We start from the raw sequence: 14,543 nt of genomic DNA on the forward strand, positions 1-14,543 counted from the left end.
AGTTACATGTATGGACTTAGAGATGATCATACTAATCGAGGTAAGTCAGAAAGAGAAAGACAAATACTATGTGATATCACTTATATGTATCTGAAATATGACACAAATGAACATACCTACAAAACAAAAATGGACTCACAGATATAGAGAACAAACTAATGATTCCCAAGGCGGAGGGGGTTGGGGAAGGGATGGGTTGGGAGTTTGGGATTAGCAGATGCACACTAGTATATATAAAATAGATAAACAACAAGGTCTACTGTACAGCACAGGGAACCATATTCAATATCCTGGGTAGCCATTCCCTTCTCCAGGGAATTTTCCCGACCCAGGGATCAAACTTAGGTCTCCTACATTGCAGGCAGATTCTTTACCACCTGAGCTACCAGGGAAGCCCAGCAAACCATGATGGGAAAACAGGGAAAAAGAATGCTGGTCCTGACCCATAAACTTGATTTCAGATTGAAAGTAGGTCATATTCTCTTTGTAGGCACACATACACATATGTCCTAGAGAAGGGAATGACAACCCACTCCAGTATTCTTGCCTGAGAAATCCCATGTAGAGGAGCCTGGCAGGTTACAGTCCAAGGATTTACAAAGAGTCAGACACAATTGAGTGAGTAATACTTTCACTTTCCCATAGCCCATAGACACATACAACATGACTTCTAGCTCTGAATTTAAATCAACTTGGATAGGCTTAAAATTAAACTCTTCTCATTAGTCTGCTATTTAGTGAGATTTAAATTCAATCTACCTATTATGTCTTTTTAAACTTTATGACTTTTAAATCTGTGAAAACACAAAAGTGCCTAACACATCCTGACAGTTCACTGAATGAATGAAGACAGGGGTCTTCAGTAAATAATTTATTTGTGTATACTGTAGGAACTATTCATGTTTTATTTCAATTTTCCACTCTTTATTTTGTTACTTAATATGCTAACACTCTACGGGGGAGGCAGAGGACAAGATGTTATAGACATCTAGGATCAGAAGTTATTGCTCAGTGTGGTTATTCAGCCAAAACTAGGTCAGACCTATACACAAGGTTCCCTTCGTCTAGCACAAGTCCCCAAGCTTTCCCCACGTCATTGACATTTCCGGAAACTGTGACACTTCCCACTTACACAAGTCTAATTTATGAAAGACAATGGAATTCTTTCTCAAACGATGGTACTTTATTATTAGCAACAGTCTTTAGAATTGCTATTCTGTCCTAAGACATTCCAGTCTCTCTCAAAGTCTCATTCTAGTATCTACTAGCCCTCAATGTCAGAAATGATTTTCCAACACCTATAACTGCCCTTTTGAGTTGAATAGATTCAAACAAAAGAAATGACTTTTTGGTAACTGGGGGTGCAGGACACAGACACACTACAAGAACTGTAAATCTTCATGTGGATTACCCTTTGATCAACCGGAAATTACAAACCCAATTCTTTCAATAGCTCAAGATCCATTAATAGCAACTTCCACCTTAGAAAAGCTGGCTCCTTGATCTATGAAACGAAGATAACATAGGGCTGGCCTCACAGCATAAAAAACTTTCTGTTTTTTTCTGTTGTACAGAAAAAGCTTTCTCTTGGCAAGTTTTAGATTTTGTAAACAGGGAAGAAAAACTTTACATTTGCCTAACTCCACACTTGCGGGTAGTGCAAAGACAAAGAAGACATACATTTGTTCCCGCTGAAACGCAGGGTGAGAGAGAGGTTTCCAGTCCCTGCTGGAGCGTGGCTGAAAAGACCAGCTCTGTAGTTCTGTTTAGTAATTAGATGAATCTCGTGACACTATCAGACTGTCTTGCCAGGGTTGTTTTTTTTCCCCTAATTCTTAAGTCAAAGAAGTAACACTAAAAAATGTGAGACTATTAGGCTGAGATTTCACTAAATGCATCTCTAAAGAAAGAAAATAATTAGGCACCAAGCAAAAACTATGAAATCAGGGACTTCCCTGGTGGTCCAGTAGTTAAGAATCCACTTTCCGGGGCAGGGGACATGGGTTTGATCCCTGGTCGGGGAACTAAGATCCCACATTCCAGGGACAGCTAAGCCCACAGGTTGCAACTTGAGAGGTCTGCGTGCTGCAACGAAGATCCTGGGTGCTTCAACTAAGACCCAACGTGGCCAAATAAATATTTTTTAAAGACACAAAATCAAATAGAGAGCATAGATTACATGTTTGAGATGAAGGCATGGTCAAATATAGCTAAAGATACAGGAAAGGTCCCACCAAGCAAGAGAAAGCAATGTGGCATCCAGTAAATGTGAAAAAGAAAATGGTAGAAGACAGGAAATTAAGGTATTTTACAGTATTAAATATGATAGGTCTATTGAGTGGTTTTAGTTATGTGTGTATGTGTTCATTTTGAAAGCTCATCATGTAAGCTATGATCTCTTTATGAGAAAGTTTCAGCCGTTCACTGAAACAGGTTCTCAGAGCATCCATTCAGTGGATGCCCTTCAAGCACCCATTCTGTAACATTCCTTTAACTTTAACCCTCTCTGTAACATTCCTTCTGGCTAACCACTCAGGGTTTTAAAATTGCCAGCAGTGGGGAAGTACTTCTCCAGAAAGGTTTCTTAAACAATAATGCCTACAACCAGGCACACTTCCCAGGAGCAGTGAAGAAAAATTAACCCAAGTTAAAGACTAGATTAATTACAATTTTTAATTTCCAAATCTTTTCTTGGTAAAGCTTGCTTTAAAACAAATTTCTGTTTGTTTCAGGGAAATAACAATAATTTCCAGTTAAGTTAAAAGGAGAAATTTCCCTTTGGTTTATTAATGAAGCCCCCAAGATGAAAAGAACTTTGCCCTTGGTTTATTAATATAGGTATTATATTTCTATGTTAGCAATTAAGTCTTGGGGTTGCTAACCATGGTTCATCAAAAAGTCTATAGTATAATGCAACAATTTTTAAAATAGAAGAAATTAAAGTACCACATGCACATTTAGCTGGCATCCAGAAAAATACCACCAAAATTGATTCTTTCATCATAGAAGAGGACAGAGCCCAACCCCACCCTGATTTCCTTGTTAACAAGGCACATATTCCCTTATCATGGTGTTACCTACATACACAGAACCATACATGGAAGTTTGTTCATCAACTAGTCAGCACTAGTTCAGCATCTTTTCTGTGCCAGGCACCATACCAGGCGCTGGTCATACAAAGTTACAGAAAAAAATTTTCTCTCCACTTGAGAAGCTTGGCATCTAGTGGAATGGACAGAATGTAAACTGATAAACCAAGTGAAACCCAGCAATGTTACGGTCTAAGTACAAACTAAAATCTGTGGAAGAAGCAGCTGATGTCTGAAAGATTAGGAAGATCTCACCTAAGTGGGTCGTGGAACAAGGTCTTAGGAGTGAGATGACTGCCAGGTAAAGGAGGGAGGAAGGGCCATTCTGGGAAAGGAGAGCTCTAGAGGAGAAATGAAGGGGAGGTTGGAAGTAACTAGGAAAATTAGGGGTGAAACAGACCTACAGATATGGCAATAAGAAACGTGAATATTAAAAAAGATACACACACCCCAAAGTTCATTGCAGCGCTATTTACAATAGCCAGGACATGGAAGCAACTTAAAAGTCCATCAGTGGAGGAGTGGATAAAGAAGCTGTGGCATATATACACACACACACACACACATACATACACATACATACATATGTGTATACACACCCATATACAATAGAATATTACTCAGCCATTAAAAGGGATGGAATTGTGTCCTTTGCAGAGGTCTGGATGGACTTAGCGACTGTCGCAGAGTGGAGTCAGAGAGAGAAAAATAAATACATAACACATATTTGGGGCTTCCCTTGTGGCTCATCTGGTAAAGAATCTGCCTGCAATGTGGGACACCTGGGTTCAATCCCCAGGTTGGGAAGCTCCCCTGGAGAAGGGAAAGGCTACCCGCTCCAGTATTCTGGCCTGGAGAATTCCAAGGAGTGTATAGGCCATGGGGTCGCAAAGAGTCGGACACCACTGAGCGACTTTCACTTTCATATGTGGAACCTAGAAAAATGGTATAGATGCAGATGCAGAGAACAAACATAAGGATACCAAGGAAGGAAGAGAGGCCATGGGATGGAGTGGCAGACAGGCCCTGACATACGTACTCCACGTGTGTAAAATGGATACCTAACGAGGACACACAGCGCAGGAAGCCCCCTCAGTGCCCTCTGGTGCCTAAACATGAAGGAAACGCAAAAAAGAGGGCATGCGCGTACACATGCAGCTGATTCGCTTTGTTGTACAGGAGAACACAATACTGTAAAGCAACTATACTCCAATTTTAAAAAAAAGAAATTTTAATAAAAGGCAGATTATGCTGGATTCAGACATGAGTAAGATGTGAGGTCAGAAGTGACGCCTCTTTTAAGAAACATGGATTTTAAGGAAAAAGGAAGACCCAGCAGTAGTTTGGAAGGAAATCTGCCTGGCTGTATGGACAGTTGGTGAACTCTGGCCCTGTCCCGGGGGAAGGCTGGGGGAGCCCTCCATCACCCGAGGCACACATGCCAAGGAGGAAATGATTCTCCTCAGAGGTGCTGTCCCCAACAGAATTAGCTCCTAAAACTCATACGGAGACATGCATGCAATAAATAAAAACTCACAGTGGTTCAATTTTTATTGAAAATGAGTATGTTCTGCCTGAACTAAGATTAAAGTTTAAAGAATATTTGTAGTGCATCATCTTTTAAATATAGAGAACTAACAGCCTACCATTTTTATCACGGCCATGATTTCTAACCAAAGTTGATGGTGAAAACAGTTGTCCAATAGCTGTGGCTACAGCTCTTCTCTGTAAATCAGAGGGCGCTCACACTGCCTGTAACTGGAGCAAGAGCCAGAGCAAAGGATCAACCGGCAGGCGGGGCCCCCCTCCCCCACTCCCCGCCCCTGCCCACGCAGGAAGCAGGGGTCAAGGCTGCTCCACCATCTCAGCTCTGACTCACCCACTGCCCTCACTCTCACCAACCAGCCCTGGGTTGGGTTATTATTTATTTATTTTTTAAGTTGAGGGCTCTCAAGGGGTTTGGTTTGGTTTTGAGTCAAATTTACTTTTCATATCTATTCAGAAGTGTGGAAAGAGTCTAGGAAATATCAAAAATCAAAATTCCATTTCCTTGAGTTATTTTTAAAGGAGGGAAGTCCCACACTTTCCCAACTGCAGGGAGAGAGCAGGTTTGTTCAGTGCTGGGGGAGGGGGGCTCACCAATGAAAAAAACTCAGTGGCAGGGTGGGCAACCCCAGGGAAGAGAGAGGCAAGCTACAGGGTTCCCCCAGGCTTTCCCCCAGGGAAGGGGCCAGGACAGGGCCAGAGTTCACCAGATGACCCCACATCCAGGCCTTGGTCCTGGCAGATTTCCTTCCAAACTATTGCTAGGTCTTCCTCTTTCCTTCCAGCCATGTTTCTTAAAAGAGGAGTCACTTCCTACCCCACATCTTACTCATGTCTGAATCTAGGCCCATTTGGGCCACAGATCCACGCTGACTACTTGGCTACCTGACCTCTTGAAAGCCAGCAGGTGCCTCCCCCAGCCCATCAATCTCTATACCACCACCACCCCACTTTTCTGCATAGCTTTGAGTTAACCCAAATCAGCATCTGACTATAAAAACTGCAAGAAAGCACATTGTAAGGCACATCCAAAACCAGGCTCCTGTAGAAAACTCGAAGGAAAAAATAAAGGTGTAACTTCATTTTATTCGCAATTCCTATTTGAAAGTGGAGTATGACTCCACACAGAAGACAGCTCCCAGCCCTGGACAGATGAGCCAAGCTGAGTAAGTCACAATGGTCGATGAAATTCTGTATTCAAGACTCTCCCAAAAGGCTTCTCTTTGACCCTCAAAGAAAACTATCTAGAACTAAACTTGAAAAAATGTTTTTATTTCATTGGAACTTAAGGATTCATGAAAAATTTTATCTTATTATAAGATTGCTATCAACAGCACAATTTTATAATAAAGAAATATACATGTATTAGGGGACAAATGAAAATCTTATAATCACATGCTAGTAACCAAAGACAGACTATAACTGCCTGTCAGTTACCATGGAAAACAATGGGATTAATATTAACAATATAGTACATAATTAATACAGGGAAAGATTACTTTCTGGGAACCAAAATCAAAGAGAGATTGAATAAAGAGCAAATGGTTGGTTTCACAATTAACTGCAAAGTGATATCAATACTGATTATGTTGGATGTGACTATCAAGTAATTTTGCTCATTCAGATGTGCTTGGGGAATTAGTCTCATTACATTACCATACATACCACCCTTTCGGAAAGCGCAAAAACTGTGACGCTCATTATTTTGAAAAAGCTGCATTGTAAAGCAAGCAAGTAATTCTTAATTCTCTTCGGAAGAGAGAAGCTATATTTGAATGAGTTTCAATGTATCTGCTGTAGCCTCTGATTGTTCATTCTATAAATCAATCTTAATTGTTGAATTTTCCTTCCTTGCTTGAAAAGTAACAGAAAAACATTCCTTCCCAAGAAAGTGGTTGGGTAATGAGTCATGCTTTGAGTAGACTTGGTATGCATTCTGGTTCATTTTATGATTGGTAGTTCCTTTCAAATATTTTTTAAATGGCTTACATGGGGCAAAACTGGATCTCTCCACTGTGCAAATGAGTCCCGGGGAACTCCCAGCCTGTTTGATGTGTAGACGGTGCCTAAAAGTCATGGTGCCCCTGGCTGGGCTCGGCATCAGCCAGCCCCCACCCCCTGGCACATGGGGCACCATGCTCGCTGCTCCTCCCACCCCCTACCTCACTGGCAAAGCTGCACTTTCTTTCTGTGACCTTTTTCTTCTCCTTTATCCCTATAGCCAGTCAGTTCTGAGAGTCTACCAGCTCCAGAATTCATCTCTCATTCCTGAGTTAACTTTGCATCTCTCCTTTATAGCTTACTCCTCTGGGTCTCTCCCTCACTTCATCCCACCTGGACTCTGGCCCAGAACCACCTCTCTGAAATACAGATACCACTGTCCTGCTAAAAATCCTTAGCGGTTGAGCAAAGTCTCCCAAATCAAACCCTGAAACTCAATAAAAAGAAATATCGCCTCATCACAGTGTTCCATTTGCTTGCATTTCTGCCCAGTCTCCCCCTTGTCAAGAGTTCTGGAAGGCGAATGGGACACACCCCTGGATGAGTGACATCTTTTATGGCCCTCACTTACATATTCCTGCATCTCTAAAGCTCACTCCATTCAACAAGAGAAAAACATGGATTCATGAAAAACAACATATGCATGTTACACCTCGATATAAAAAAATTATAAGCACACACATTTCGAAAATCTCCCCAACGAAACTGCAAAGCAAGCTTCTGTGGAGCCAAGCTAGTGTCAAAGCGGCAGAAGACGAGAAACTCTGAGCTCAGTCCCCCTCAGTATCCGGTGTGGTGACGCTCCTCTGCAAAGACCCACCCAACGGTCTGAGAGAGCATTTCCCGAGCGTTCCGCCTGCAGCTCTGAGTTGACCACCAGGATACGTGTGGTTGGAGTCAAGAGCCTTCTCATACCAGGAACTTTCTGGGCTTTGGACCCCAAACCACCCTGCTGGGCTCACTCAGCCTCCACGGGAGACCCAGAGCTTCAGCCTGTAGCTCACGGAAACAGCTTTACATGGGGCTCCTCTTACAGCTTGAGACCGGCAAATCCCATCTATACTTCCTACCCCTGCCACTCTAAGAAAGTGTTAGTCACTCAGTCATGTCCCACTCAATGACCCAGGGACTGCAGCCCACCAGGCTCCTCCGTCCATGGGATTCTCCAGGCAAGGATACTGGAGTGGGAAGCCATTCCCTTCTCCACCGATCTTCCCGACCCAGGCATCGAACCCAGGTCTCCTGCACTGCAGGCAGATTCTTCACTGTCTGAGCCACCAGGTCACTCTAAAGTTCCCCTTAAAGAAGCAAGCCTCTCCACAACTCCCACAGTCTTCCCGCTCACTTTCTCAGCCCAGTTTACTCCCAGTCTCCCCACCCACTGTGTAGGTTGAATCAATGATACTCCCACCAGCATGCACGAGAGTTTCCACCTCTCCCATCTCTGCCAACAGTTTTATCAGATTTTATAAAATCACGTGCCAATCTCACTTTAGTGTTACTGTCTTGATTCCCATACCTCTGCATGGGCTGTTTCCTTGGCTCACAGCACCTTCCCTCACCTTTTTGAACTCACATGTTCTTGTTATCTTTTCAGAGGGGACTTAGAAACAACTCCTGCAAGTGTTCCTCCCATCCGCCTCTCACCATGTGATAACCTCAGCCAGTCATCTTCTTGCCTCCAATCTGGAGCAGTTTGAGGATGGGGCTCTGCCTTATTTATTTATCTCTGAATCACCAGTTCCTACCGAAGGGTCGGTTTGCTGAGTGAATGTGGAATTACTCTGCCTTTGTGCAAGCTGGTGGTAACTAAGACAGGATCAACACTGACTCCCTGTCCTTTGAGAAAGGGGCTTTCACACTCAGAGACGAGCAAAGGACAGATACCATTGAAGTGGTGATTCCATAAAGCTGGTACAATCAGTGCAGGAACACTCTGGGCTGCAGAATGTGAACATATTGACGACCTGGAGTAACTGTTGTTATCCGACGAGCTCACAAGAAAGAACTTGTGAAACTTGGAGAACTCTACTTATGTGCTTTGCAGAGCAGCAGAGTGCACTTGGGCTGGGGTTTGTTTGTTTTACTTATATCCAGCAAGAGCTAATTGCTAATGTTTCCTTCCCCACCAACATAGTTTATGGCCTAATGTACAAGAACCACACATCTGAACTGGCTTTTAGAAATGTCAAAACTAGCAGCAGCCAAGTCCTACCACCCAGAGTGCAAAATGTTCTCAGTGTCTGGAAAGGAAGGTGCAGAGGGGAGAGGCAGGACCTTAATGCAAGGTCAAATCATGAAAGCTTGCAGTTTCTCTGCATGTGATTAGGGGCTGGTGGGGGGCCAAGAACTACCTGCTGCTGCTGCTGCTGCTAAGTCGCTTCAGTTGTGTCTGACTCTGTGCGACCCCATAGACGGCAGACCACCAGGCTCTGCCATCCCTGGGATTCTCCAGGCAAGAGCACTGGAGTGGGTTGCCATTTCCTTCTCCAATGCATGAAAGTAAAAAGTGAAAGTGAAGTTGCTCAGTCGTGTCCGACTCTTCGCGACCCCATTGACTGCAGCCCACCAGGCTCCTCCGTCCATGGGATTTTCCAGGCAAGAGTACTGGAGTGGGGTGCCATTGCCTTCTCCACTAACTACCTAGAGGTCAAGATACAAAGATGAGAGACAGTGGAGTGAAGACACACAATAATTTAAAAAACAAGAGTTGCACACTCTAGCAATCCTGAATTTCCATCTTCACCACTCACCAGGGGTTCGATCCTGGGTAAAATTCTTCGCACCTCACCCTCTCAGCTTTTCAGCGATAAAATACATTGTTTTCAGGATGAAGGACAAAATGCTTATAGAAAGATGTATAGAAAGAGCCTGGTACACAAAAGGCAACAGACACATGGAAGATGTTACTAAGACACAGTTCGCTCCTTTGAAAGCCAGCTTCCTATCACTGCAATAAGAGTTTCATCCTTACATGCGTTAATTCATTCGTTCATACGTTCATTCACTCCTTCAGGAAATATTTATCAAATGCTCACGGTGACTCAGGCTCTGTGAGAGGCATTGGGCCTGGAGCAGAAAAGAAAACAGACAAGTGCCTGCTCTTACAGGGCTTAGTGTGGCATGAGGGGAGATGCAAGAAGAAATAGAAACATGTATTCATGACATGTTTGGTGGTGACAGGGATCTGCAGCGGAGCAGTTAAGGGAATTTGAGAGCAACGAGGGCGTGATGTTTGGGTGAGGTGAGAGGGGAGGTCTCTCCGACACAGTGACGACAAGCAAAGGCCTCCAAGAAGCGAGGGAACAAGTCAGGCTACATGTGAGTATCCACCCAGAGAGGGATGTGACTGATGTGAGGCAGGAAGGGCCTCACCAGGAACTCCGCTCAGCACTCAGGAAGCTGGCAGCTGAGGTGCCTCGTGCTCTGAGGAGCAGCTCTCTTCCCTGACCCTCCACTTTCCGTGGATGGTCTTTCCACAGATGGGGACTCCAACAGGGACACCGAGGGTCCTCTCCCATCAGGCAGCCAGCACACACGGGCTACTCAGAGGATCAGAAGTATGTGGGAGATGAGGAGGGGCCACAAAGAACAACCAACAGTTAGTCCAAAGGAGACAGATTTATGTAAGGAAAGATGGAGAATGTTCTCCGAGCATGATTATATCAGGGCCCAGAGGTGACAGGATGATCCTCGAGCGTGAGTGCCGAGTTCCCTGGAGAAGGAAGTGGCAACCCACTCCAGTATGCTTGCCTGGGAAATCCCATGGACAGAGGAGCCTGGTGGGCTACAGTCCATGGCGCTGCAAGAGTTGATTGAGCACATTTGTTCTGAGGGGATGTTGAAGAAGGAGAGACACAGAGGTGAGAGCTCCACTGGGCGCTGCTTGGAAGGGAAGCAGGGAGACGGAGTGATGGAGGGAGGGCTGGCTGTCCCAGGAAACCCTGGAAAGAAGGTGAAAGGACCTGCACATCCACACACAGAGTGGTATTGCACATAATTTGAGGACTGGAGGTTCCCCAAAGCCCACCCACAGACCTCAAGGACCCGGGTTACGAATGCTCATTTTAGCAAAAAGGCCTCATCTCAGTCTCTAATGCCAGCTTCAAAGTCACTACCTAGAGGCTTCGGTTGGACTTGCTGACCACAGTGGCTGGGAGAGGCTTGGGGAACTGCGGCCTGGGAGCCCTGACTGTAATCTCCAGTTCATAAAGCTAAAGAAAAATAATACAGGAAACACTTCTGGATTTGTCCTTTTCTCTTGCAGGCCACTAGAAGGTTCTCCACCCAAAGTGACAAAGGTATAGCATAAACGCACTCTTGGGCCTCCCTTCCCCCTCAGCAGGCATTGGTAACCCCCTGGCTGAGCCCAGGTGCAGCCTCACAGACATTCTCAACACCGCCCTGCAGTTACCAGCGGGGAGGGCACATAGCACATGGATGGAGTCGCCACAGCAACCTTACCCCCCACCTTTCTATTGGAAATGGTGTTAACCGCCCACTGACAGAGGAACAAGCTGTTTGATTTTTTAAAATCTGGTACAAGAATGAATTAGAGGAAATTCTTCCATCTTTCCTTATCTGGTCAGGCTGAGGTGAGGGGTCGAGACTGTAGTCAGAAAACTGATTTTTCATTTGAACCTAATAGGCTGATTCAATGCTTTAATCTCAGAGTCAGCAAATAGCCCAGGAAGCCATGAAGCTACTGAGTCAAAGTCACAAATCTCAATGATAAATGTGTATGTGTTCGTGTGCACACACACGTGTGCAAAGGGTTATGTGAGGAAGAAAAAGCAGCCAGGAGGTGATTAAGAAGAGAGATAAGATCTGAAATCCTATGAGACCTGAGAGATCATTCTGGGCTAAGTAAACCCTGTAACAACATCAAAGTTGAACCCACAGGTATGCCAGTAAAACGTGTTTATTATTTGCCTTATTTGGACCTAGGCCACATTTCCACTTAATTGCTCCTTTCTTGGGCAATAATTATAAGGCTAACTTTTCAAATAAAATAAAATTGTTCCTCTGCTCTGGGCAGACTGCCTCCAAAGCAGGTTACAGCAAGTATTCCCAAACCCTTCTTCCCAGTTGGTCGATCTTGGGAGTTCAGGGTGTGACCTGGGTGAGAAAGATTGCTTTTATCCCAGCATTTGCACTAATTCTTGCACTAATTATCGGAGGAAAGGAATGGCGGGTCAGTAAGCCTTGGTTTCCTTGTTTATTAAATAAATTTGTTTGACTAGTTGAAAGGAGATGTGTGTGAGTGTGTGTGTGTGTGTGTGTGTGTGTGTGTGTGCATCTGTGGTAGAGATAAGGAGTGGTGTAGCCATTTTGCAAGAAAAACCAGCAAATTAGTTTCCATATGTTCTACAGTGAGTCTCCAACCTTAGTTCCTCTACCATTGGTCAAAGGGTCCCAGCAAGTGTGAGATAAGGGATCTGAAAAAAATCCTTTGTTACAATGTGAAAGAAATCAAAGTAAACATCCTTCTAGTGGTTCATTATTGACCCTGGTGTCCAACACAGCGGAAACCTTCCTCACTGGACTTGGCCTGTCCTCACTGGGACTGTGCCTCTAGGTCTGGGAAACGTGAAAATAAAGCCTATAAATGAGAAATAATTTCTGATGGGAGCAGGATGTAGATGAACTGTTAAAATTACTTAGAAACATATAATTACTGTGGTCTTAAGTTATTTCTAGACACTTTAATATCAATCCCTGACACCCCCCACTTTGCTCTGTGTCTAGACGTTGAATCCTGCAAAGCGCACGTGCCAGGGGGGTGTGCCCTCCTCTTCAGGGCAATGGGGCCAATGGAAAGCGCCAGGGGAGGCGGAGGGGCAGGGCATCCCGTCTCCTCCGGGCTCTACACTGAGGGGTGTCTCTGGCAGATTCTCTGTTCTCGGTTCTCGCTGCTCTAAGACAGCTGCTCCCTCCGCGGTCCCAGCTTTGGCTCCGGCCATCCAGCCCCTGCCTGGCGGCTCTCACAACTCCCACCCCCCTCTCCCTTTGATCCTCCGGCCCTCCAGCAAAGAGCAGCCAGTTCCTGCTGTGGCTTCTCTCTCATGGCCTCAGGGGGCCTTCCGCCCTCCCAACCTCAGCAATGAATCCTCTCCATGCAACCACTGGTATGGGCTCTGTTCTCTTGACTGGACTCTGAGTCCCACCCAGGGGGCTCCGAAAGAACAAGCATAATGTTTAGGAATATACAGACTCCCGGAAATGCACTGGGCAGATCATCCCTTCTCTGTTGCCAAGAACACTCTCTTGAACTCCGTTAGTCTGATCACCTAGTACTCTGCCCTAGACGTGCGTTTGGATGGAAGGAACACAAGATGGAAAATTAGAGAACTAGAATGCTCTATCTAGTCCATGACCTTTGCAAGTACCTTATAACCAAATGAGCCCAGGTTACTCATGTTACAGGAGGGAATAAGAGTTCCTCTGGCCTGCCTGCCAGTTATTAGGTCAAACACAAGAGGGCATGGAAATGTTTCAGAAACTGGCATGGCCATGGTAAATCTAAATCTGTTATTATATGAGACACCGTTGACTTCTATGGGACACAAAGTGTTTTGCCCTCAGCTTAGCCCGATCTTGACTTCTCAACCTAATTTGTACTAAATGTAGTGAAATATTGGAAAGTTGCACAGACCAGTGCCGGGCACATCACAGGAATGATGTAGGTCTCAGCTGTGATTTCTGGGCTCTTCTTTGCATCAAGGCAACATGGAGGTTTACCAAAGACCATGCAAGAAGGCCAAGGTCAAGGTCAACTTACCAATGTCGAGGACCCTCTGCTTTGCAGTGTGCTGCCGAGAGTGCCAGTACTTCCAGTATTTCAGCTGCTCATCCCGGTTTTTGTCTTCACTGAAGACCACCATCACCACGCTCTGTAGGGTAGGGAGAACCACACAGTTTACTTTCCATTCAGTCTCCAGTTCTAGAAATCCTACCAGAGGTATGTTGCCTTAATTTCTGTAAATTTGCTTTTCTTGCTTTAGATAAGCTCAGTTGTAGGGTTTGTTTTGTTTCAAAATAGGCCTACTTTTTAGAAAACGAATGGGAAATGAGAATAGCACAAAGTAAAAAAGAATGCTACCTCACCTTTACCATGACTAACACACAACTGGATTAACCAATTTACCAGCAAATGGATTATTTTGTGAGGTGAGTGAGAATACCAAAAAATATTTTTTTCTTACAGTGGATACAAGGCCATTTTTGAAATGTCATATCCTTAAACATAGAATTTGGTGCTTTTGTAAAAGAGCAAATATGTGTTTCTGGCCTAATTCAGCGCCTCTGACTGGATCAGTGATGGTACTTAGAGAAATACTAAAAGATGAGCTCACACTGATGAACAGTGATATAAAATACAGATATATCACAGCCCAAAAGATACAAAGTCAACCATATGATTTCCTTAAATATGTGGATATACTTTTAAATGAGCCCATGAAACTAATTATATCTGTAGAAATAAGAATAGCAAATGACTTCCACTTCTAAGTTACAAACTGTCTTGCTAAACTAAATATATGTTAATTAATTGTCACTTATGAGATGGAGAAGGTACCCAAAATCACCAAACAAACAAACCAAAAAAAAAAAAAAAAACCCGCAACTTACAACCCTTTAATTTCAGCATGAGGAATACAGTATCCAGGAATATACTCCCCATCTCATTCCATATCCAAAATACCTCTTAGACATTTTCCTGCTATTTCAAGAGAATAGTTCATCGACTCTCATTCCTTCATGCCTTGCCCTCTGTAGCATTTGACACATATCTACCTAATTTCTTACAGTCACTCAGTCCACGGCAGTGTCTTATGTTAATAAGGGCGGGGATATCGTGTCACTCACCATGTGTCCCTAGTCCCTGACAAACAAGAGATACCAAAT

At 44.3% G+C, this 14,543-nt stretch overlaps 1 protein-coding gene across 3 annotated transcripts in view; it reads right to left on the minus strand.

The window, feature by feature from the left end:
- GRHL2 (grainyhead like transcription factor 2) overlaps positions 1-14,543 on the minus strand; it is a 169,980-nt gene that overhangs the window by 77,384 nt on the left and 78,053 nt on the right. For all 3 annotated transcript variants that reach the window (XM_020874442.2, XM_020874441.2, XM_020874443.2), the window contains exon 7: positions 13,417-13,528. In XM_020874442.2, coding sequence (XP_020730101.1) covers positions 13,417-13,528 — 112 coding nt within the window. The remainder of the gene's footprint in view (positions 1-13,416; positions 13,529-14,543) is intronic.

This window comes from Odocoileus virginianus, chromosome 15 (assembly GCF_023699985.2).
Source record: "Odocoileus virginianus isolate 20LAN1187 ecotype Illinois chromosome 15, Ovbor_1.2, whole genome shotgun sequence".
Lineage (NCBI taxonomy): Eukaryota > Metazoa > Chordata > Mammalia > Artiodactyla > Cervidae > Odocoileus > Odocoileus virginianus.